The 26,744-nt window shown below is 35.6% G+C and overlaps 1 protein-coding gene across 3 annotated transcripts in view; it reads right to left on the bottom strand.

Annotated features, from left to right (window-relative positions):
* Positions 1-26,744, bottom strand: part of pde8b (phosphodiesterase 8B) — a 77,247-nt gene that overhangs the window by 19,710 nt on the left and 30,793 nt on the right. For 2 of the 3 annotated variants that reach the window (XM_055180125.2, XM_055180124.2), the window contains exons 2-14: positions 22,630-22,686; positions 17,107-17,297; positions 16,350-16,409; positions 16,202-16,259; positions 11,747-11,835; positions 11,337-11,415; positions 11,037-11,177; positions 10,848-10,936; positions 9,172-9,226; positions 6,110-6,161; positions 4,275-4,352; positions 3,389-3,465; positions 718-882 (exon numbers count right to left, since the gene is read on the bottom strand). In XM_055180125.2, the coding sequence (XP_055036100.2) occupies positions 718-882; positions 3,389-3,465; positions 4,275-4,352; positions 6,110-6,161; positions 9,172-9,226; positions 10,848-10,936; positions 11,037-11,177; positions 11,337-11,415; positions 11,747-11,835; positions 16,202-16,259; positions 16,350-16,409; positions 17,107-17,297; positions 22,630-22,686 (1,191 nt within the window). Of the gene's footprint in view, positions 1-717; positions 883-3,388; positions 3,466-4,274; positions 4,353-6,109; positions 6,162-9,171; positions 9,227-10,847; positions 10,937-11,036; positions 11,178-11,336; positions 11,416-11,746; positions 11,836-16,201; positions 16,260-16,349; positions 16,410-17,106; positions 17,298-22,629; positions 22,687-22,758; positions 23,145-26,744 lie in introns of those variants that run through there. The other variant, XM_055180126.2, reaches the window with a different exon arrangement.

Genomic DNA, 26,744 nt, shown 5'->3' with positions numbered 1-26,744 from the left:
TAATATTTTTTAAAAATGACAATCGTTTCACTAGATAAGACCCTTATGCCTTGTTTGGGATCATTTAGAGTCGTTTAAAACTGCAATTTTAAACTGCATTAAAACTGTTAAGTGTTGGGATCCATTAAAGTCCATTCAAATGAGAAAAATCCTGTAATGTTTTCCTCAAAAAACATAATCTCTTCTCGACTGAACAAAGAAAGACATCAACATTTTGGATGACATGGTGGTGAGTAAATTATCAGGATTTTTTTTAAGAAAATAGACTAATCCTTTAATATATGTCCGTCTACATTTATTTTTATGGCATGATAACATGAGTGACATAAAAAGCCCAAAATGTGAAAAGAAATGAAAATGTTCATTATAATGTAAAATTTGATTGTTTTAAATGATATTACATTGAAGGCCTAAAATCATTATTTATAGATACTTTATCTTTAATGTTGATCTGATAAGTAACATCCACAATTCTTCAAATTGCAAACTGCTTTCAATTAATTAAAACTCAATTGAAATTTGACGCAAATGGGGTTCTTGCTCTTATACGGTTAAAATGTGCTCTCATAAAACAATTATTACCCTTTATTAAAATAAAAAATATTTTCAGATGCTGGCACACAGTGACATACAAAGCACAGCGCACAATATCTACAAAGGCATGCAAGTTAGTATTTATTCTAAAATAAAAGATATGATTAACGCCCCCTAACTTACGCTCATAAGTCCCCCCACCAGGTCGTTGGTGTGAGGGTCGTCCTCTTTTGAGGCCAGTTGGGGTGAGTAGAGCTCCGTGGTCCGTAAGATTTCCAAAACACGGTCTAGAGCTTCTGCCACGGTCACGGGACTGCTCTCCTGTGCTGCGTTAATGATATTTATTACCTGGAGGAAATAAAATACAGACAGATGGTAGGAAACAACAAACCACTTATCAAAGGTTTAGACACATAAACATATCTGAGGCGTAAGGCGTCTGCTTTTCATACGCTGACTTAAACAAATCCTCGGTCATTCACAAGCAGTCGTAAATACACAAAGGCACACATTTGGACAAAGCCACTGAATGTGTGTCTTTATGCTATTCAGCTATACGCAGAGCCGGCTGTTAGTCTGAGATATTTTATTACAAGGTATCATTTAAAATGTAATTATAATTTACTATGTAATCATTTGCACTACTCCTGAAAAGTTCAGGATCACCTTTCTAAAAGCACATGCTTAAAGGGATACTTGATTTTTACCGTTTTGGAATCCATTGTACTAATACAATGATATGACGCAGCGCCTGAAAATAGTCCCCTTGATAAAAAGTCAATGGCAGGGGACTATTTTTGGGTGCTATGTAATATCATTGCGCCTCCTACAGCCGTGTTACGGCAGCAAAGTCCTTGATTATTACACCAGAATGAGAGTATAGTTCCTAGACATATCTGTCTAGAAAATCACAACTTTTTACGTCAGTCTTAGTACACAATGTAACTACAGAAGAGTCAAGTTTTAAATAGGAAAAATATCGTAACTCTTTCGTTATATTTTAGTGTAATACTAATGGTCTAATCAGATTCAATGGATTATGCTAAGCTATGCTAAAAGTGGTACCGCCAGACCCGCTGAATGGATTCCAAAACGGTAAAACTCAATTGTTGAACTCTAGGGGACCTGGAAAATAAGCATATTTTCAAAAAAAGTGGAGTGTCCCTTTAAATGTATGACATAAGTTTGTAGAAAAAATGAGCCAACTTATGAGAGAAATAAGTTAAACAAATATGATTTTTCACTCAGATTTTACTCACTATGCCATTACAGTCTTTGGGGTTACATTAATGATTGATGTTTGTGATTTTTGGAGCTTCTCCGTTTGAATACCATATGCAGACAACATGATGGTATTTTAATATATTCATTTCTTTGTTAGAGTTCAGATGAAGAAAGAAAGTTATATGTACATCTGGGATGGCATGAGGATGAGGAAATTATGAGAGGATTTTCAGATTTCAGTAAACTATTCTTGAAAATATCTCATTGCAAAACTAAACTTGTATTTTAAAAAATACATTTGATGCCAATTGAGTCCAAAAAATTGAGTTTAGTGGATTTTTAAAACTGAAATGACTTCATAAACTGCACTGTGGGTAGGGTGCAACTAAAACATAAAAAATTGATATAACACAAGATTATTCATTTATTATACTGGATATAATATATGTGACTCAGTCTGTGAAAACTTAGCTAAATTAATTTTTTATGCTAAATTAATTGTTTTCTATACAAAATCATTCTATACAATGCGTATAGCAATGTCAAGCCATGATGCCAATCTTATAATTATCAGACTTAAGCCTGTGTTTGACAGACAGGGTCACATATGTGACCCTGCACCACAAAACAAAAGTAGCACGGGTAAATTTGTAGCAATAGCCAAAAATACTTAGTATGGGTGAAAATTACAGTTCTTTTAATGCCAAAAATCATCAGGAAATTAAGTAAAGATCATGCTCCTTAAATATATTTTACATGTCCTACCGTAAATATATAAAAAAAGTATTTATCATTAGTAATAAGTCTTGCTAAGGACTTCATATGGACAACTTTAAAGGCGATTTTCTTTAATATTTATATTTTTTGCACCCCCAGTTTCCAGATTTTCAAATAGTTGTATTTGGGCTATATATTTTCATATCACAACAAAACATACAGTACTGTGCAAAAGTCTTAGGCCACCATGCTACCTTTAAATTTGTGTTTTTGCAATGTAATATTGATCATATATAATTGTTTCTCAGTCTCTTTAATAGAAAACATTAAAAAATACAGGAAATGTGTATATAGTATTAAAAACTGTATAAAAATGTAAACTGATGTGTCAAGTTTTTAGGGTAAACTCCCCTTCCACTTGAGCAATAACAGGAAACTGTGTGATCTCTTATACATAAATAAAATTAAATCCTAATTTTGAATTTTAAAGAAATGAGTCTTTTTACTCAATTCTGCTCAAAAACGCTCAAGATGTGTTTAGTACCACCAAGAGAGGTCACACTAAACACCGACGATGCCTAAAGAAGACATTTAGTCCTGATTTCTTTTTTGCATATTTCTTGTATTTTCTGTTCACATCTACATAGATTGAAAAATAAATAAGGATGGACTTTAAAACTTCTAAAACAACAAGTCTGGTGGTGGTGGCCTAGACTTTTATTCAGCTTTAAATATAAATTTTAAATGTAAAAACTATTGGTTTTGTGCTCCAGGGTCACACATAGTTTTAAAGGCTCAGTGAGATTAATAATAAAGGGTATTAAGTTACAAGCATCTGTCGGTGTTTACAAAGATTGGCTGATGCATCTGAATTGAGCTGATTGAGTGTAATAATATAGATGTACTGATGTACCTTAGTGATTGGAGCTTCTATAGTCATTGAGTGGATACGAGCCATAGAGGAATATCTGCGATTCTGTAGACTGGGAGCTAAGTGAGCAAAAGAGAGAGAGAGAGAGAATGAGAAAAAAGAATGAGAGAGAGAGAATAGGGGATAAAGAGAGAGATAGAAAGGATTCTTTAAATAGCTCAGTTTGCGTCAGAGTGCATTGAAGCTGTAGGAGTGCTGATGTCATCAACAATGACCACGTCACAAAAAGCCAGAGTGCTCCCTCTCTCTCGCTAACACACACGCACACACATTAAACACAAATACATTTTATACACACTCATTGCTCATTTTCTTGTTCTATTCATCTGTACTTCCACCTTTTTTATTTCTACGTCCTGTTTTCTGCATATATTTTAATGAACTAGTTCACCAAAAAAATAAACAAATGTATCATCAGCATGCTTATTTAATTCCTAACCCATTTGAATTTATTCTTCACATTTAAAAAAAAAAAAAAAAAAAAAACAATGACCATAAATCAGTTGTGTAAAGCCACATTTGGAATGGTACATACGGATTACTTGAATAGTAAAATGTTTGCAATTTTATAACCTGACCATCCTCATTTCCCATCATATATAAAAATTATATCTCTATTTGTGTCCCACGGGGGAAAGAAAATCACACAAATTTGGAACGACATAAGTATATCAGTATATTCATTTCTCTGTGAACTATTCTTTTAACAAAATCCAGCATTTCTACACATGTTTACAATTACACTGTTGCATTACACAATGCCGAACGGCTCCTCTTTCTTCCAGATTTCAATTTTATCCTCTCATTTATTTCATTTTGTATTTATGCTTTTATTGATTCAATCCCCCCATCTGTGACCCTCTCTCACCATCACTGCTGTGTGAGCTGATAGATCTGACGTCCACAGATTCTTTCCTCCGGTCTTTGTGACGCATGGAGTTGCATTCTGGGTAAAAGCAAGAGAAGAGTATGGCAATCAGCACGCAGACACTTTCAGACGTCACAACGTTAATCATCTCTTATCTGATAGCAGCCAACCAGCATCGCTGTTTGCCGAACTCAACATCGATATGACATCATCATCACGTTTAACACAGCATCATAAGGTCAAGACAAAGCAGCATGTTTAATGTGAGAAAACACACACACCTCTATTAAAAAAAAGACACTGTAAAATACACACATGCACACAAAGGCTACATGAATAAAATGTAAAATCATTGGCAAGCCGATCAACCGATCAAATATCACAGGGTGCATTGCAACCATCTGTCTGTTTTGCATGCAGATTTCTGTCTCTGCTTCTCAATGCAACATTGATCTGTTTATTTTCAGTCACATGATATTAACCTTGTGTTTTGCAGCATGTCACGCAAACCAAATCTATAAAGCTCAATCAATATGGATGTGCTAATTAAACAACAACATATACCTTTAAAAAAGCACTAATAAAGACACAGGGCTCTATCTTACACCCGGCGCAATGCAGCGCAATGCGCGACGCAAGTGTCTTTCGCTAGTTTCCACCCTAATTTTCACGTTTAGCGCCGCGTTGTTTAAATAGCAAATGCATTTGCGCCCCCTTTGCGCCCATGGGCGTTCTGGTCTGAAAAACGAGGTGTGTTCAGGCGCATTGTTGGCGCGTTGCTATTTTGAGGCAACTAAAATAGACTACGCCATTGACCAACAAAAACCTGGTCTAAAGTCTAAAGTCAATGGCGCAATGTGTTTTATGTTATTTAAAGAGCGCATTAGTAAAATGCGCCTATAAACGGGAGGACAACGCGGGTTTGCTTATCACAAAGTACATGAATGCGCAGCAGCACAAAAATGCTTTTAAATATGAAAGATTAAATGATTTAATGTAAAAGATTATTATTGAGTCTCTTGGACATAATTGAGGACTTATTATGAGACGTTAGAAGGCGCAAAGAGCTGCTTTACCTGCAGCCTGGTAAGTAAATAAATGCTTTGCTTTGAACAAATGCGTGTTTTTAAATGTTTTTTTTTTAATGCTACCTCACGGATTTATTGTATATGATGACTCTGTACCTGTGGATATGGGAGGTAAGAAACATTTGTAAGTAATGCTTAAAAAAACTCTTTGCTAAAAAAACGCTGTCCAAAGTGCTGAAACGTGAGGAGAGCCGTTTGTAAATTCTTTATCTCCTGTTTGTTACAAATAAAGTATTTTTAGAGTACAAACCTTATCTTAGAAACTTGTAAATTATGTTTTGATGATATTGGATAACCATACATTTAAAGCAATTACAAGCCTGCTTTTTACTTCCATGACTAAAAGAAAACGGGTTTTAAAGGTTTTAATAAAAAAATAACAATTTCAATATAAGGGAAAAACAACACAATTATTTAACATTAATCTTAAACTGGGGATCTTCTACCTCCGCTTATTTTTTCAGTTTAAAAAGTACGTCAACTAAAAAGGGATTATACAAAGCGCCAGCCCAAATTTCTTTTAAAGGGAAAGAGAGCTGAGTCTCACATTTGTTTAAATCACGTTACGCCCAAAATACTCCCATTACAATAGGACCTACCCTTTTCGACCATGCGTTCGGCGCAAAAACCATTTTTCCCGTCGTTAAATTAGCAAAAGTAGATTCGGACACGCCCATTTAGACGTTGCGTTGTGCGCTTTAGACAATGCGCTTAGATCGTTAAAATAGGGCCCACACAGTGTGTTACCTGAATGTGAATGTTCACCACAGCACTTATCCTCTCTGCTAAACTTATGAACCTGCAAACACAGATCTCAAATCAGCATACATAAAAACATACACAAATTTTACTTTTCAATAATCTCGGTTTAGTGTGCGGCATCATTCCCTGTGTCCAAAATCCACTAACGGTAGGTACTGAATTAGTTAAAGTAATACCTTATAATTATGGGGGTGATTCTCACGAAACCATTGAAACACCACGGCACTAATGATTTTAGCTTTAAAATGTGTAATATAGTAACATTAAAAAGCATCAGAATTAACACAATACTGTGTTCCACCTAGCACAATGTGTGATTTCAACATAAGAATTTATAATTGTAAATTTTATCTCATTTTCTGCTGAAATTCTCATTACCGCAATGTGTCCGGCTGTGTTTGAACATGCGTTATGTTGTAATTTACTCAAATTAACACAAAAATATTAAGAAAAAAAATAAATGGATGTTTTGCTAGACTACTTTAGATGACAGAAAAAATATTTACTGAATATTCATGTATAATAATAATAAGAAAAATTAGGAAAATGATGTGTCCATGCCTGATGTTCTCATCCTCCACAACACTTTTTGAGAACAGTTTAAGCACACATACAGAATTTTAATAAAGTTTGATTTTGAGTGACCAAGCACATGGACCAGTTACTTCAAGATGGCTACCAGGTAAGATCATTTTTTTACAGTTAATTTGAAATATTGTCTTGTCAGAATGCTTACACGACATTTTGATTATCATTACCGCAACAGATGCTTATTAAATGTTAATTTAATTAATAGAAGCATAATACTTTGTTTTTAAATGCATGTGCTGAATCTCCAAATTATGTTCTTTCAGGTTTGTCATGTCATTTTGAAAATATGTCAGTGTTGATGTTTTCTGACTGTTGCGGTAATGAGATTTTTTAGGACTAATTTTTTAAATTATGTTACAAAAAGTGTTAAATGATAAGTAAAAGTTTTTAAATTAATGTTCCCATTTACTCCAGACTTTGTTTTTCAATGTCTGGTGGGAAAAAAGTAAATTCAAGCAATTTTTACATTTTCATGCTTGACGTTTTTAAAACCAAGTTTTCGTGAGAATCACCCATGGGTAGTGTGAATGAAATTTGGACGTACTACATCCATATTGGATACATCACATTTATCAGTAAAGTGTCCATCAAATGCACACTTTAAAATCTTGCCAAAAGTAGTAGGTCATCCGGGAATTTTCACCTTTTTGAATACATACTACTCGCTCCTACCGCATAGTATGGAAGTAGGCAATTTCGGACGCAGCAATTGTGTGGGTCATACAGCGTATATAAGGCAATAACAAATATGCAAAATTATATACTGAGCTTCCTTTCTCATTTTCCAATGTATTGCTGCAGCTGTTTAAGACGAACACTGAGAGGATTTATTAGTCGAACGTTCGCTGTGTCAAGACTGGTTGGTTACGAAATGGCTTAAGCATTTGGACAGTTCACCTGGATGCAAATCCTGCCTGTCGCCATCTATTTAATCCTTTTCAGATCTAGTTTTGAATAACTGAAACAGGAATCTCAGTCTTGAAGATTACACCGTCCCGCCACAAAAAAAAATTAAGCAGTGCGAGGTTTTTCAGATAAAAACACATGCTGGTTTTGAAATACCAGACCAATGTATATAAACACACGGACACATAAACACTTGATGAGATGTACCGTAGATAAGAGGATAAGATACTAGGTTAAGAGGTCACCAAATTAGATTAACAAAGACATTTCTCATCATACAAACACAATAAACTAGAAGAGAAAGATTGACTATCTTAAAACAGGTCCTTAATTTGACTTACATTACAAAATACTTTTCCTAAGCAGAATTTCTGTCTCTTTTTGAGTAAACTACACATTAAACAAGACACAGTTACATGATAACACAATATTTACGGTCACACCTTATATTAGGTGGCCTTAACTACCATGTACTAACATTAAATACATGCAAGACTATATAGTTACTGTGAAACTATATGTTGTTATAGAAATCTCATATCTTAAAGTGATATGTTGCAGTTTATAGATATTAAACGCTCAACATCAAATTATTGTATATATATCATGTATTATAAATTATAATTTTTGTATGCATATTGTATACCTTGCATGAAAGTATGTTAATGTATAAGTATGCATTATTGTCTTCAATGCACGCACAGTAATACAATTTGTAAGGAATAATTGACAATCAGCTGTTGAATTATTTGAATTGAATTGAATTATTTGATAATAATGCACGCCTGTGGTGTAACGCCACCCCATTACCACTTTGGGTGTGCATTATTTTTGAACAATTCGACAGCTGATTGTCAATTATTCCTTACATATTTTATTACTGTGCATGCATTGAAGACAATAATGCATACTTATACATTAACATACTTTCATGCAAGGTATACAATATGCATACAAAAACGATAATTTATAATACATGATAGATACAATAATTTGATGTTGTGTGTTTAATATCTATAAACTACAACATATCACTTTAAGATATAAGATTTAAGGCAATTCTATTCTATTCACACTAGCATCTATGGTTTTTGTCTGAAGCTATTCTTACCATGGTAAAAGTATGATTATCACGGTAAATGTTTGTGATGCTTGTAACAGACAGACATGAGTAAGTGTGTGAACGGTAATACCTGAGCTAACAGAGACACCAGTGAGTAAAGCTTGAGCTATTTCACATACGCGTCTGTCTGTCTCTGATCAGATAGAACCAGCAGCGGGGTTTAGACCAGAACCTGTGGATGGTATTAATAACCCTGCGGCCCATGTGACTCTTTGACATTGACCCGTCAGGATGAACGGTTTAGCGTAGCTAACATTTCTGCCCACTGCTGTCGCCACAAGCTTCACACTCAAAACTCTGGTGCCAATCTGAGCGATCTATTAATAGGTGAACATTAAAATTCAAGCGAGTAAAATTCTGGCTTACATTTAATCCCGATGAAGTTTATTTTAAATAAAAATACACTTTCAGTAAATCAGGAATGTACCTGTCTGTGGTTGTCACTGTAAGGCCTCTTGACAGATACAAAATGGCGGATTTTTCTGAAAGGTGAGGGAAAAAGAGTTTGCATTAACTATTTATATTTTAGTACAACATTACGGACAACATATAACACATTAACAAGACTTTAAACTTGAATCTGCTATATTTTAAGTCAAGTTAAAGGAATAGTAAATTTTCTTTAAAAAATCCAGATAATTTACTCACCACAATGTCATCCAAAATGTTGATGTCGCTCTTTGTTCAGTCGAGAAGAAATTATGTATTTTTGAGGAAAACATTCCAGGATTTTTCTCATTTTAATGGACTTTAATGGACCCCAACACTTAACAGTTTTAATGCAGTTTAAAATTGCAGTTTCAAAGGACTCTAAACTATCCCAAACGAGTCATAAGGGTCTCATCTAGCGAAACGATTGTCATTTTTGGCAAGAAAAATAAAAAATATGCACTTTTAAACCACAACTTCTCTTCTTCCTCTGGTCACGCCAGGGCGACCTCACGTAATACGTTATCATGTCAAGAGGTCACGGATGACGTATCGATACTATGCCCAAGTGTTTACAAGTGTGGAGAAAGAGGATCGTTCTGACGTTGTTGTATGTGGAATGATATTAATTAATGTCTTTGTGTCAGTTTATTGTTTAAAATGGTCTGCAAATGTGCGTTTCATATATGTAACACGTGACTTTTCGACGTCATTACACAATTACGTGAGGTTGCGCTGGCACGTCACAGGACCAGAGGAAGACGAGAAGTTGTGGTTTAAAAGTGCATATTCTTTATTTTTCTTCCAAAAATGACAATCATTTCGCTAGATAAGACACTTATGCCTCGTTTGGGATCGTTTACAGTAATTTGAAATTGCAATTTTAAACTGTATTAAAAGTTAAGTGTTGGGGTCCATTAAAGTCCATTAAAATGAGAAAAATCCTGGAATGTTTTCCTCAAAAAACATAATTTCTTCTCGACTGAACAATCAAAGACATCAACATTTTGAATGACATGGTGCTGAGTAAATTATCTGGATTTTTTTTTTTAGAAAATTGAATAATCCTTTAATAATCAATATATGTTGTTTTCAAATTTATGTTTACTTTTATTAATTTAGCAAACAGTTCTATCCAAAGCGACAAATGAGAGAAAATAAAAAAAGTTTTTAAATACAGCAATAAACAGCCACACTTGAGTATTAACCTCTGTACTTACAGGCATGATCTCTGAAAGCCAATGTTGATATTTGAAATCACCTAAACAAACATGCCCCTACCCCAATAGAATCTGGACCTTCTTTATATGCTTAGGCATTCCAGGCAACAATATCGGTTAGTAGACACGCCCCTTACTGCTGATTGGCTACAAGTGTGTTTTGGTACTCGGCCAGACCCCCTTTTCCAAAGTGTTTTTTAAAAATCATGCACCCTACCTTTAATATCATTTTATAATCAATTAACTTTAATTTAGTAAGAAAATAGAAAGAAAATTCATACAGCGCCGCAAGAACCGACAGGTCGATGACATCAAAGTATTGTCAGAGCTTTCGAATTGCTCGCTTGGTACTTTGCTGTCATCCGCCTGTCGGTTCTTGAAGTCGAACACACCTACAACTGCAAAGAATATGGATGTGAAATACAAATTTTTCTTTGACGATCATGTGACTTACCCTCCCTGGCCAATCACAGGAGTGATCTTGACATATTGCTGAATACTGTCACCCGACTTCTTCTTTGAGAAATAGATCCCCTGCCATTCCTAAACAAACACACAACTATGTTTTTTTCACCTCATTGTTGCACTTTATAAATGCAGTACAATAATTTCTAAGGAAAATGCAGTTTTGTGTCTGGCTGACCTTTCCTTTCTTCATGCAGGCGTTGATGGTGTCCAGCAGGTCAGCGCTGTTTTTGTCACTCTTGGGCAGTTCGGTCAGCTCTTTACCGATCAGTTCTCCTCTATGATATCCCATCATTTTCTCGAAAGCTGGATTTACATACTAAACACACACAGTTCACCGCAGTGTTACTCGGTTTTGTATGCCAAGGCACTAAGCTCCAGTGCTAAAGTTTGAGGAGTCAAGTCCTTATAAGGATCTCACATTAAATAAAGAGTCATGAAACTAAAGCCCGAGGGAAATTTGGATCCCAGAACTCACTTGTATGACGTGATCTTCGCTGCTGATCTCAACGGCTTCCTGACACTGTTCTAATGCGGTAAACAATGAATTACAAGCCCTGCAAGACCATGACACAAACAAACATTAAAGGTTATTTTATGTTTATACACTGAGGTTATATGACCAACAATCTTGTTTTTACAGACCCGCTCCTAAACACATCCATATGTCCACATGTGGTTTAAAATTACTGTATCCTCATTTCATCCGCATCAAATGATAAAAATTTCTTGTATTATGTGAATGTTTTTAAAAGTACAGTACAGTATTCAGGATACTGTACGGTATACAGCGTTCACAGTCCCAAATCAGATGTGGGTGCCATGTGAACTAAGCATAACACATTACCATTACATCTTCAGTTCAGGAATTAAAGTTTATGGACTTACCTCAGTTTAAACTGAGCTCGAACTTCTCCATGTTCTAGCTGGATTAACTCATTATAGCAGGCCGACACGCTGCTGTTCTCCACATACCTCTGAGACAGAGAGAGAAGGGTTTTAGGTTTTTAATATAAATTATTTTTAAATAATTTAAATGTTTTTACCCTACAGAATTAGCATGCTGCATGTGCAATACATACAAAAATACTGGATATAACACTATTAAGCACTCCTATTACTATGAAAGGGGTTCACAGGGTTCCCGCACCTTAGTTAACTTCAAATTCAAGGACCTTTCAAGGACTTTTTAGGTCCAATACCCTCAAATTCAAGGACTAAATGTGAGGACACATTTCAAGTGAGAGCAAGGTTACATTGTTTTACCTTTTTAAGATACATTGTTACAGTTCCCTTTCAATGGGGAACTCACGCTGCATCACTGCGGTGACACTTTGGGGATGCCTCCAGGGGTAAGTGCGTCTGAATGTGTATATCAAATTCAACCAATGGTGAGGCTTAACGACAAAGACAGGGTGACGCGGGAGCCAGGAAGAATATTGCTATCTGAAATATTGCCAAATGCGGCATTACAGCGACGCAGGATGTATGGCAAGGGAGATGCAGCGTCTCGTTCCCTTCTCAGGGAACAACAGTTAGATACGTAACCCGAGACGTTTTCATGTGTCAAACACAACTATGCAAAAAAGCAGTTTTATATGAATCAACATTCGCCTACAGAAGATATAAGCATTTAAAGCGAACAGTTTAGCACATGTGCTTAAAAGGTCTAGAGGTTTTATGATATTGTCCTACACTACACAGGGAACAATATGTTTTTTTTCCAGAAAACTTCTTGCATAAAATAGATTCAACACACAACCATTTGCAAATGCATTGTTATCATTTGAGCTACTGTAACAACTGTAGCTCATTTTGAATTAGTATTTTTACCTTAACCTTATTACTTTACTGTGACTGTACTACATGTTCGCGCAGACTGAATAGATTCCGACAGCTGTCCTGTGCTAATGTATTAACTCTTTCCTCGTCATTGACGAGTTTTTACAGCAATACATATTTCTGCTATCCACTAGGTGGCGCTTATACCCAACTTATAAAACACTGAAGCATCCACTGATCCAAAAACAGTAAAAACTGTGTATGTTTTGATCATTGTTCTGACTCATTTACAAAAATGCAATATTTCAGCTTTTTACCCAAAATTTTGTATTTTTAAAGGAACCTACCCATATTTGAGAGGTGATAAAAAGAGAACAAATGACGATAGGATGATTTTTTTTGTTTGTTTGTTTGTTTGTTTAAAAGCAGAGGATCTGTTCTTTCATTTAATATATTGTATGTTTATATTAGTGCTGGGCAAAGATTAATCGCGATTAATCGCATACAAAATAAAAGTGATTATTGGTATAATATATGAGTGTGTGCTGTGTCTAATTATTATGTATAAATATATACACACACATTCATGTATGTATTTAAGAAACATTTACATGTTTATATATATTTATTTAAATTTTTATATAATCTATATTAAATATAAATTTAAAAAATGATATATAAATAAAACAATTCTGAAATGAATATATGAATGTGTGTGTGGTTAAATATACATAATAATTAGACACAGTACACGCACATATATTATGCAAAAAAATCACTTTTATTTTGTATGCGATTAATCGCGATTAATCTTTGCCCAGCACTAGTTTATATATTTAAAGAAGATTTTTTTTCTGAAAAGCATTAACTTAAAATGCATTCCAGAAAAAAATTATCTAAAAATATATAAACATACAAATATTTCAAATAAAGAACAGACTCTTTGCTTTCAAAGAAACAATAAACAAACAAACAAAACGGGAAAAAAACGTTTCATCCTATCTATATTTTTTCTCTGCTTATAAACTCTTAAATATGGGTATTTTTATTTTAACATTTTTTTTTAGCAAAAACTGAAATAATTGCATTTTTGTAAAGGAATTTTGTTAGAGATCAGATTCAAAACAAGTATCAAAACATACATAGTTTAAAATGAGTAAAAAAGTTATTTCAGTATTTTAAAAATTGGGAATTACAGATTAACATAAATCCTCATAAGGAACACGTTTACTTTTTATGCAAGTGTTTTTTACTTAATTGACGAGATAACTCATCAATGGCGGGGAAAAAGTTAAACGTTTGTGAAAATCATAAAAAAATGCAGGCACCGACTCCTGACTGGCAACTTTTTTTTTAAAAACACTGGTGGGGAAAGAGTTAATTGGGTATTATTAGCCCTTTGATTTTCTTAAAAAATGCATATAAGTCTTGTTTTTTATTTTTTGTACACGGGTATATCTGTAGCAATAGCCGAAAAATACATTGTCCATAAAGATATTTAGTAAATTTCCTAGTTTAAAGCAACACTATGTAGTTTCCATGTAAAAATGACTTACAGCTCCCCCATGTGGTTGAAAAGCAGGCAGGGGGAGGGGCGGGGCTGTGTTTCCTACCCTCCACCGCCACTTTCAAAGTGTGCTTGTAGCAGCTAGGAGACTGCTCAGGTTGCAGCAACAGTACAATTTGTCCAGTTAAAAGTTGTTCTATCAATGAAATAATTTTAGGGACATTATTTAAAGGTAAAAAAAACTACATAGTGTTGCTTTAAATATATATCAAAAATGTATATATCATTACTAATGTGTTGCTAAGGACTAACTTTCCCCACCATTGACGAGTTATCTTGTCAATTAAAAGTAAACATTTGGATAAAAAAAATTTCCTGATGAGGTTTTATGTTAATCTATAATACGGCAATTACCCACTAGATGGTGCACTTACTTACCCAAGTTATAAAAAACTGAAGCAAAAAAAAATTACTAATTTTAAACTTTATGTTTTGATAATCGTTCTGAATCTGATCTCTAACAAAATTCCTTCACAAAATTCAATTATTTCAGCTTTTTGCTAATTTGTTATTTTTTAAGAAAAATACCCATATTTAAAGGTGGAAAAGAGGATGTTTGTTTAATACATTTTTGCAATGTTACCTGAAACTGTCTTTACTAAATGATAAAAGACTATTTATTAGGCGCACTGAAAGTAATAAAATTAATATATGTCATCTGTGCATAAGGTAGGGCCTTATAAACATCAGCCAATCGTTGATGCAATCATCGCAATCGTCATTGGCCCTCTGGCTTGTCAATCACTGCCATTACGTTTCTTGGGAGAGACGTGCGCGCTCCAGTAACGTTACACGAGTGACGCATGCGCATAGCGCATGAAACTCCGTCTTAAGTTTCGGTTTATTTTCATTTTCGCTCCTGCTTTCCTCCTCGAATCTGCACCATGGAAGAGAAGAAACCCGAAGGAGGACGCAAAAGAAAGAGTTTTTAAGTCGCTGAGAAGAGGAGAAATTTGTCAGAAGAATGTTATCTAACCAGAGTCGTTATTGGAGAAACATTTCAACACTGGAGAGCAAAGAAGGAACAGAGAGGTGTCAGACACGCAGGTCGCAAAAATTCTCTTCGACAGGTAACAGTGATTATCTTTCTTTGTGGAATAATTATTGTTGTACTGTTATTCAGGTATATCGACGTTGTTCTTGTACTGTAGTTGTAAGTGACCAGGCTGCTACACGCTAGTTGAAATGGGAGTAGCGTCGACTGATCTAACTTTACGTCTTATGTGTTTATTATCATATCTTTTCACATAATGAATCCACTGACGCGACACAGCATATGCCAGTGGTAAACAAACACTCGTGTTCAAATACTCGTGCACGAGTTATGGAAGGCGTTTCCTAGATATGAGCTGTGAAGGAGGGAGGCTGTTCTTGCGCATGCGCTTATTTAAAAAACTCAGTAACGGTCTTTGGATTCTCAGTCGGCGGACACATCCTCTTTTGCGCCTTTAAGAGTTTATAAGCAGAGAAAAAGTATAGATATGATTAATTTTTTCTGTTCTGTTTTGTTTGAAAGCAGAGAGTCTGTCCTTTCATTTTATATATTTGTATGTTATAATATTTTTAGAAAAAAAATAGTCCTAGAAGGCATTATGTGAAACTTTTGTGAGCATCACAAAAAATGCTGGCGGACAACTTCCAAAATAAAAAAAATTCAAATAGTTGTATCTCGGCTATCCTAACAAACCATACATCAATAAAGAGCTTTTTATGCAGCTTTCAGATGACGTATACATCTCAAATTCAAAAAATGTATCTTTATGATTGGTTTTGTCCAGGGTCAAATATACATTTCAGTGACAACAGCATTAAAAGCTATTTATAGGTCAATTTTAAAAAAAAATTTAACACTGGTGCTATCAAAGACTGTGTTTTTTTATTCTAGCCAGCAATAAAGAAACTGAATAAATGAAAATGCCAATGTGTTGTTTTTTACAGTATTATAGTAAGTTACGTGTCCGGATTCCAGAGTAATGTAAGGTAAAAATACTCACTCTGGAAAAGCCAGCAGAGAGAAGAGGAAGAAAAGAAGATTCCTCTTGATCTGAAGGACTGAAAGAGAGACACACAAAGCTCATGATGTAAACACATAACATATGTGGACATAATGGATAAATGTTTTGAGGTTGTATGAGGTCTTACGTTTGTGGCACCACTGCTAGAATAACCGTGTGTTCGGAAGGCTTGGTCACACGAATCATTCTGTTTAAAACACAAGAAAAACATTTATATATACAAAATCTGAAGACAATGTTAAGTGGGTCTTAATTACACCAATACTGCCGCTACTGTTGCTAAGGCACTGTAATGCGATTGCAAGAGTATTTTATGGAAGGTAAGAGTACATGTCTACTCCACATGTGCGTACATGTTTAATCCAAACAATTAAAGTTTCCTTCAAGTCTTTAGGAATAATATAAAACAATGCGATTGATTCTACAAGAAACTCAAGAGCTTTCTGTAAGTCGGTTCAGGTCTTGTTCATCTCGTATCAGTCTCTCCTCACAAGTATGCCAGGGTTTTAAATACCTAATTGCCATGGAAAACCTGATGCAAGGTCTCATGTGAAAGTTTAAAAACGAAACTTTCCAAAGACATCACTCATGTCAAAAGTTTGAAAATAAGGCCTAAAACGGTATGACAGCTGTAAATATGTAAACAAGCTTTTTTGTAAAAAATTGTCTCGGTTAAAAAAAACTGCACTTGAAATATGAAACAGATTGCCCTAATGCTAGCACACAGTGCTGTCAATCCCATAACCCTTCGCACAAGCCTGCTGCTCACCTTCAAAAGGAAAACTGAACCAAATGGCGGGTTGTGCGGCGTACGACAAGTGAGGAAAGAGAGAGACATAGATAGTGCATGTGTGTGTGTGAGAGAGAGAGCTGGCTGTACTCACCGACAGACTGCTTCTGCCTCAAAGTACCGCGAGTGCCGCCCATCAATAATGATGATCTCGTGGTGTTTGTCCAGGAAACAGTCCACCGCAGACTCAGGTGTCCGTGTGATGTTACACCTGAACCCCGCCCGCTCGCACGCCCACCAGAACGCATCGCTCTGACTGTCCTCTTTAGCGAAAACCAGTAACACCTGAGCGAGAGAGAGACAGAGGGAGAGATAGAGGTGGTGTTGGTGGGTGCGTGCGAAAGGTCAACAGTCTTTCATCCTGTTCAACACTGTGTAACCATGGAGCCGAGATGTGAAATTCCACACGGACCAGGACACCTCTGTTGCCGCCACCTCGACCAGAAGGCTGACTTTGCGCCATCATATGTAATCCCATAGGGGGCAGAGTTACATAACACTCTCACAAACTGCTTCTATCGACACTTTAAGTGCATAAAATTGCAGTAAACGCTGACTCAGTATTATGGGTTTCTCTCAAAAATGCCTCGGTTTTACAATTCACTCACCCACATGTCGTTCAAAACACATGTGACTGTCTATAAAGGTAAGGGACAACTCAGCATGAAACAATGCAACTGAATGAAACCCCCACTAAGATAAAAACGTGTGTATGTGTTGTTATTGTGTATGTGTGTGGTTGGGTATTTTTAGCATTAGCTCAATTAAATTCCAAAGGAGCTTAAAAGGATGACAGGTGATTCATTTGTAAAATCAATTTCTATTGACTCTCTGTTACATCAGCTGTAATCTGAGTTTCGGAGAGTTTATAATTACATAAATTAACTGAATTTACTATCAATCATTAGGTTAACACACACCATAAGTATCACATCATAATGCATCAGTGAAGGGATTGTCTCACTGTCTGTGGCATAATAATGCATCACTGTAAGGTCTCTTTGACATCATAAAACATTAAGATTGTGCCAATAGACGATAATATTGTGTATCGATGATTCTGTTTCTCTCTCCCTGTCTCGTCCTCAACCCTGAGGACAATGAGACAAACAGACCCAGTTCCTGCAACCGTGAAGGTCATCACACCGTTGATCTACTAACCGTCCTTCTACGAGATGCCCAGCCGATGCCTGACCAGGGACCACCGGCGGAACCAGTTTAATTCGCTTAGCCGTTCACATACCCCAATAGTATTTATATATATACAAATATATATGTATCTCTCTCAAGGGTTTTTTCCCTCCTAGGAGTTTCCCCCCTGGACTAGCCAGGAGGGTTTTTCTCATAGGGGTTTTTTTCATCCCCTGAAGAGTCTGCCACCTTTGGCTTAACTTACTACTTTACTGTGTACGTTGCATTATTACTATGCTCGTTTTTCTATGCTTTTCATGCATCTATTAATGTAAAGCTGCCTTGAAACAATTAACTATTGTGAAAAGCGCTATATAAATAAAATTGAATTGAATTGAATCGTTAGACATTTCGCTAATAGCGGGCTTTTATGACGATAATTGGCAATGGTTATTATTATTATCATCATAGTTTCACATTAACATGAGCATTGCGTGCTTTTCCTCGTATGAGAGGGTTTGTGGGCTACACTTTGCGTGAGGGAGCTTTCTCGTACGCACGTGGACTTAACTCATTCCCCGCCATTGACGAGTTATCTCGTCAATTATGAGTTAATATTTAACTAATAATATGCCTTTCTGGACGAATTTCAAAGTGAAAGTGTAATCCACTGGATGGCGCCAAAACCGAATTTATCAAAAACGGAAGTTAAAAAGATTTCAAGATTTATTTTAACTGCCTATATGTTTGATAGTCATTCTGAGTCTGATATCTGACATAAATTTGTTTACAAAAACGCAATTTTTTAAGCTTTTTGCTCAAAATGTTATATTTTTGAAGAGAAATATCCATATTTCAGTGGTTAAATTAAGTGGAAAAAGTAAATATATAATGAAACGTTTTTTCCCCATTTTGTTTGTTTGTTTGTTTGTTTATTGTTTGTTTGAAAGCAAAGGGTGTGTTCTTTAATTTGATATAATTTGTATGTTTATATATTTATAGAAGATAATTTTTCCTGCAAGGAATTTTGTGAAACTTTTGTTAAAATCACAAAAATGCAGGTGGGCAACTTTTCTCAAAAAGGCTGGCGGTGAATGAGTTAATTGGACTCTTGCTCAGACCTATGACTTTTCATAAATAAGTAAAAAATGAATAAGTAAATAAATGCGTAAACCACTGCCCCGCCCCCTGATACTATTGTGTGTTGTCAATCTCACAGGCTGATGATAGGACGATCTCAAAATGGGGCAAATCGGCCAACACTGTAATGCATCAATAGAAGGTCTATGTGACATCATAAAGCAGAAGTGCAGGCTCTTTTTGACATCATTATGCATCAATGCAGAATTTTTGTGACATTATAATTCATCAATGCAAGGTCTATATGACATCACAATGCTCAGTGCAGGGTCTATGTGCCATAAAGCATCAGTGCAGGGTCTATGGGGCTGTTTACACTTGGTATTAAGATGTGTTTTCGTCGATCGGATCACAAGTGGATGAGAGAGACACATCAAGTTTACACCTGGTATTTAAATCCGTCTCTTTTGTTCACTTTTGACGGCTTCTATCCTGAATACTGTGAGCCGGTGGTCTGTCAAGACTGTGGGCGGGTCTCTCTGCTGTCAGAGCGGGAGTAATAACGAGTTTACATGGACGCAAACTAATATTATGTCTGCTAAGTTGCTTCTGTTGCAAGTAGGGCTGTCACAATGATTAAATAATCGTCTCAACGCAATTGTTTGACCTCATCCCGATGATTTCAAATCACCGCAATGATTGCACATCTCTTTAAAAAACACAAGGGGGAGCTGCAGCGCCTTTATAAATGAGACCATAGATGGCGCTTCTTAACTGATAGTGTAACGTAACATATTGCAAAGCCATTCAATACAGAGGAAAAAACAGCATTTAAAGAAATAATGCAAAACTTTGAATTTTCAGATTTTAAAGATATGTTCATGAAATAATTTCTTTTAATTATGTGTTATGTGTAGTAATATTTGAAAAAAATTAGTTACTGCCAAAATCAGTATTATATCAGGTCAGTATTTAAAAGTAAATAATTAATTTTACGCAAAATCCAATATCCGCCGTGTTATTGTCATCTTTTCTCCCTTTTTTCCCAAAATGCGATAAACGCCACAGAACGCAATAAATCCATTCCTGAAATTACAGCCCACCGTTCACGCAATGTAAACAAACAATGGCGGAGCGTTGAGTACACGGAATCTTAGTTTTCCTCATCTACTTTGTACTTTATGATCAACAAACAAAACAAAATAATACTTTAATGGCATTGATAAACCTGTGGTTGTTTTCTGTGACGGGAAAGATTGTCATCAACATCTAATAATTTACGCGAAGCACTCGGGAGACTGGTGCTTATCTCCCGACAGCATCAAGTTTCTCATGCTAACACATCGATCCCAGAGGATCTTATGAATAACTTTACATTATTTTACTCAAAGTCAACGAAAATTGAGCAGGACCAAAACATTTTACAGCTGATCGCTGTGAAAAATGCTAAGCAACGACGTCAAGTACGCTGCAATGACAGTGATCTTAATATGACAAAGTAAGTGTTTTGATTAATGACATTACACTGAAAAAAATGATTCATTGAATGTAATCAATGTTTTTAAGGTAAGTGGTTGCAATCAATTTATTTAAGCTACATTTAAACAAAAAATATTAGTAAAGTAAAATAAAATATAAAACTTTTGTTTAAATGTAGCTCAAACAAATTGATTGCAACCACTTACCTTAAAAAATTGATTAAATTCAATGAATCATTTTTTTTCAGTGTAATGTTTATTTTTTATCAGTGTGTACAACTGTTCAACTAAATGAATATAAAATGGCAAAGATGAATACACATTTGCACATTGAATTAATAGATTTCTAGCATTTTGAAACAAAAACTGTCATGGATTTATTGCATTTTGTGAAAAAAATAATTCGTTTTTATAATATATCTTTGAAAATCAAGCTATGGATTTGAATTTTTGATGTTTTTATAACCTAAAGATGCTATGGGAAAGTTTGTAACAGAAAATAGTGGTTTTCATTTTGTCACTTTCTTGGTATAGAAAACACGTTTTTACCGAAATTTGTCAAAATGGATTTATTGCGTTTTGGAACCAAACTCTTCATTTACTGCCAGGTAAAATGTGTAAAATTATTTCATGAACAAACCAAAAAAGTATGAGAATTAAACATTAAAGCAATAAAACTAATCGGCACAATTTATTAGACAATTAACCGTCAACAAAATTTCAGAATCGTGACAGACCTAGTTGTAAGTAAACATGCTGGACAGTGTTTTGTACATGCATATGTTAGAGCTTTCTTTGAATTTTCAGCGCAATTGATGAAATAAGATGATCGTGCAACTTTCACAAGCTTGCAAAATGAAACTGCGGAGATCAGCCTCTTTAGTTTAATCAATGAAAAGCTAATATAGCGCCATTCTCTGTGTGTTCGTGCCAGAAGTCAGAAAAGATGTAAAACTTAGTGTTCAGTACCTCAGATTAGATAAATTGCATTTACACAACAAAAGCAATCCAATATATAGTGTTTTCGACTATCTCTGTGGTTGAAAGTGGTTGAAAGTGGACAAGCTCAAAACGTTTTGAACACCGTTTACACCTGGGATCCATTTGTGATCCGATTGACGAAAATGCATGTCAATGCCAAGTGTAAACAGCCTCTATGTGACATCACAACAATGCATCAGTGCAGTGTCTATGTGACATCATAATGCATTACTTCAAGGTCTATGTGACATCATAAAGCATCAGATCATAATGTGACATCATAATTCATTAGTACATAGAATGGGCGGCACAATGGTTCAGGGGACAGCACTATTGCCACACAGCAAGAAGGTCCCCGGTTCGAGTCCCGGCTAGGTCAGGTGCCCTTTCTGTGTAAAGTTTGAATGTTCTTACTATGTCATTGTGGGTTTACTCCAAGTACTCCAGTTTCCTCCCACAGGCCAAAAACATGCAAGTTAGGTGAATTGAAGATACCAAAATGCCGCTTCCCCATTAGTGTGTATGGATTAACCAGTTCTTGCCATGAATATAGCAATAGATGCTGGAATGGCATGAAAAAGAAAGTATATAGACCCTGCAATGTTACATTTTGATGTCACAGACTCCTTTCACATTATAAATCTTCTAACCTAGGCTACAATGATTAAAAATACTTATTTGAAACTTTCATCCGTCTCACTTTAAGAAACTAGCACACTAATCACAGTAAAATTACCTGGAGTTTACGGTCTTGTTTAAATACAAACTTGTTATACACAACACACTCAGTAATTTGTCAATGTACAATACACCTCATTTTTATCCATCTTTAATCATTAAACACTAGTGCTATCAATCACGCAAAGCCAAACCAGTCAAATGTTACCAAATACTAACTTAAGAAGTACCACATAAAATTGCTTAAAGACTCAACATTAGGACTTTACCTGTATGGGCTCCTGGGTTAAACGCATTGGTCCCAAACGCTCTTCTGTTGCAGACACCTGAGAAGAAAAAAAAGAGATGTTACCAAATATCACTGAAACAGGAAACACTCAGTAAAAAACTGTTTTTACCATGTCCGATCCCTGAAGCAACATTCTGACTTGTCTCTGTTTTTAATCACATCTTGTGCATGCGAGCTTCTTGACCAAAGTACAATTGTTGATTCAAACTTCACGAGAAAAACAATCTCAGTCCGCAAAGAAAAATGCAGTTTGCATTGAAGTTGATCCGAGCAATCCCTTTCAGCATGCCCCTTCACGTTTGTTTACGTTAGTCTGTGTGTTATCATGATGTTGTGAAACTGTGTTGAGCACAAGATTATCCTTATGGTTATTCGAACAAACATTTCACCGTTCTAATGCCGTCAAATTACAAATAACTTCACCCACTGTTAGCCAGATATGATAAAAAAATATTAAGAGGCGCTGTCCAAACGGTGTTACTGCAATGACAGAGAGCAGGTGGCTTAAAGCTTCCTGCGTCATCCACTTTAACACGACACATAAGCTTCTCAGCGGGAAACTCACACTCCAATACACGACACGTACACAAACACGTGCAACAAACCTACACATGCTAAATATAGCTCATGATCACAATAAAAGCACCACACATAATAACGAGCATTTATCTCTGTGAAGACACAAAAAATGTACAGTAAAATGGTTTAGATGCATATGTAAAATCCTATTTTAATAATATCATCTTAGTCTTGTTTTCCAGGAAAATTACGTTTACATTCACCTAAAAAAGAAAATATGTTGTGTCCAAAATAGTTCCTGAAGCCGTATACAGTGCTCTATATTACCATGGGCTTATATAGAGGGAACAAAATGTCTTTTTGTAAACCACTGCAATCATGGGAGGTCACAGTTTGGTCCATCGCTCTTTAAACTAAACAAAATCACTTTATTTTTCTGTTACATCCTCTAAACCCCCTAGAGCTGTGAGTGGAGGACATAACGCCACATTAAAAAACAAAAAACAGATCAAGCTGTTTTAAAAATAGATCAGAGAGAATTTCAATCAGACAGCCTTTTTCTGAAAGTAATGAAAAGGGGATGGATGATCTCTCTCTCTCGTGTAAATGGCAGAGCTTAAAAGGGATAGTTCACCCAAAAAAAAAATTCTGTCATCAATTATTCACTTTCATGGTGTGTTACAAACCTGTATTAATTTCTTTGTTCTGATAAACACAAAGAAAGATATTTTAAGAAATCCAATCAGAGACCCCATTTACTTCCATAGTAGAATAAAAAGAATACCATGGAAGTCAACAGGGCCTCTGATCGGTTTGGTTACAAACATTATCTTCCTTCGTAAAATAAATGTATACAGGTTTGGAACATTGTGAAACATTTTAATTTTTGGGTGAACTATCCCTTTAAGTGAGCATAAATTTACTTTAGTCATCTTGCCTGTTATATGTTAATTTGGCCTCTTTAACGACCACATATTTTTCTGCCAATTTTAAATAAATAAATTAATGACTTGTAAATATGAAAATTAGAACCAGATTTACTATTTCATTATAGTAAAACATTAACAGAATACACTGTAAAAAGTGAAAGTTGGATCTACTTAAAAAACTTCTTCAATTGGCAACATTTAAATATTTAAGTTTTGTCAACTTAAAGTTTCTGACTTTAATAAAAAATTTAAGGTGAAAAAACGTACTTCAATTGGGCTGCATTCACACAGTACCATAATACGGTTGTCAAACTTGTATTTGAGTCCTTAAGACGGTTGCATTCACACGCAGTTTACATTACGTACAGAATCGCGTGTAGCCCATTAAAGGCGCAAAAGAGGATGTTTCCGCCGACTGAGAATCCAAAGACCGTTACTGAGTTTTTTAAATAAGCACATGCGCAAGAACAGCCTCCCTCCTTCACAGCTCATTTCTAGGAAACGCCTTCCATAACTCGTGCACGAGTATTTGAACACGAGTGTTTGTTTACCACTGACATATGCTGTGTCGCGTCAGTGGATTCATTATGTGAAAAGATTATGATAATAAACACATAAGACGTAAAGTTAGATCAGTCGACGGCGCTACTCCCATTTCAACTAGCATGTAGCAGACTGGTCACTTACAACTACAGTACAAGAACAACGTCGATATACCTGAATAACAGTACAACAATAATTATTCCACAAAGAAAGAATAATCACTGTTACCTGTCGAGGAGTATTTTTGCGACCGGGGCGTCTGACACCTATCGGTTCCTTCATGGCTCTCCAGTTTTTAAATGTTTCACCACTAACGACTCTGGTTAGATAACATTCTTCTGACAATTTTCTCCTCTTCTCAGCGACTTAAAAACTCTTTCTTTTGCGTCCTATTTCGGGTTTCTTCTCTTCCATGGTGCAGATTCGAGGAGGAAAGCAGGAGCGAAAATGAAAACAAACCGAAACTTAAGACGGAGTTTCATGCGCTATGCGCATGCGTCACTCATGTAACGTTACTGGAGCGCGCACGTCTCTCGCAAGAAACGTAATGGCAGTGATTGACAAGCCAGAGGGCCAATGACGATTGCGATGATTGCATCAACGATTGGCTGATGTTTATAAGGCCCTACCTTATGCACAGATGACATATATTACAGTGTTTCCGCTATATACATTCTACCGTGGCGGCCCGCCATGCCTAAAACATCCCCGCCACGCCTGCGGTTTTGGATAGAAGGGATACAGCAAACGAAATCTCGCTGGATGAGCACTGTTTTATCCTAATCCTTTAACCAAACCCAACTCTAAACACAAAATTTCACACGATTGTAGGATGTATTTGTATCTCATTTAGCCAGAGCCGCTGTTTTCATCCTAATAATCCTACCTCCAAATCTAATCCTTAACTTTTCGGCATTTGCTGTATCCCTTCTAGACAAAACCCACGGCGGCAGCTCGCAAAAAAGCTACAGAAATGTCCGCCCTGCCAGACTGGCTGTCTTAGAAATAAACTCCTTTCTGGATTCGCGTTGTTATCTCATTTATAAATAAATCTCCTAAAGTATCATAATTTCTTCCATGGGTTTAGTTTAATGAACAAATAGATTTCAAATCAACAGAGGATGATTAAGCTACGTCTCTGTTTTGAGAAATAATAATAAAATAAATAAGCCTATACGAAATATGTTACACTTAATAATTAAATTGACAAAACGAATAAAAAAGTATTTGAGTTTCTGTTTTTTTGTGACGCGCTGACCAAAGCAGCAGAAAGCACGTCATGTTTTTAATGATTTTAAATAAGCACATAGTTTTCTCCTTATTGTGAGTTTACACACATAAAAATACATAATTTGAAGTTTCGAATATTGTTTTACTTTTATCTTTATGTCTATAAATTTAGGGTAATTTAAGGTGCAAGGTCATCACGCATTTGATGTTCACCGGCGCATATACACGGACGCAGCGCAGGGCTGCGAGAAAAGACATTATTAAACTTTCGATTTAACATATTACGAGTTTTTTGGACATTCATTTGGAATCACTGTACTCAGTCATATTATCAACTTTTCTGGTCATTAGTTATTCAGAATATAGGCTATAAGCGCAGTAGCGCGCTCCTGACCGCTCAGCTGTCAATCAATCTTCTGTGCTTTAGATCGACACTCACAAAGTTTCACATTAAATGATATGATATTTGTCCAAAAACAAAAGGTTAAATACTGAATACTACTTATATGCGACTGCAAGACATTAATAGTCGAATCTGTTGTAAGGAAACTTACATTATTCCCGTGGAAGAGAAGAACGTTGGTAATAGAAACTTGAGGCAGACGGATAATATTTGATCTGGAGAATAGACTATTCACGTGTCATTTGTTGTAGACGCAGGTCGGGACTCAATAAGGGTAAAATGCGGGTCTAACATCCAAGACCAAAATTCGACTCGTTTTTAAGATCTGTCTGAAGACCGTTAAAGGTTTCTATTCAACTGCGCGATTTGCGGTGTGACAGGCCCGGGGTCTTTATGTCAAATGGTCCGGGTGTGAAATAAAATTGCTGCTGATGGATGTTCGGTCAATCACAGCGGTGCGGATTGTCAAAC

The sequence above is a fragment of the Misgurnus anguillicaudatus genome, chromosome 9 (assembly GCF_027580225.2).
Source record: "Misgurnus anguillicaudatus chromosome 9, ASM2758022v2, whole genome shotgun sequence".
Classification (NCBI taxonomy): Eukaryota; Metazoa; Chordata; class Actinopteri; order Cypriniformes; family Cobitidae; genus Misgurnus; species Misgurnus anguillicaudatus.
Note: the sequence above shows the minus strand (reverse complement) of the source record. Positions and strands in the feature narration are given on the sequence as shown.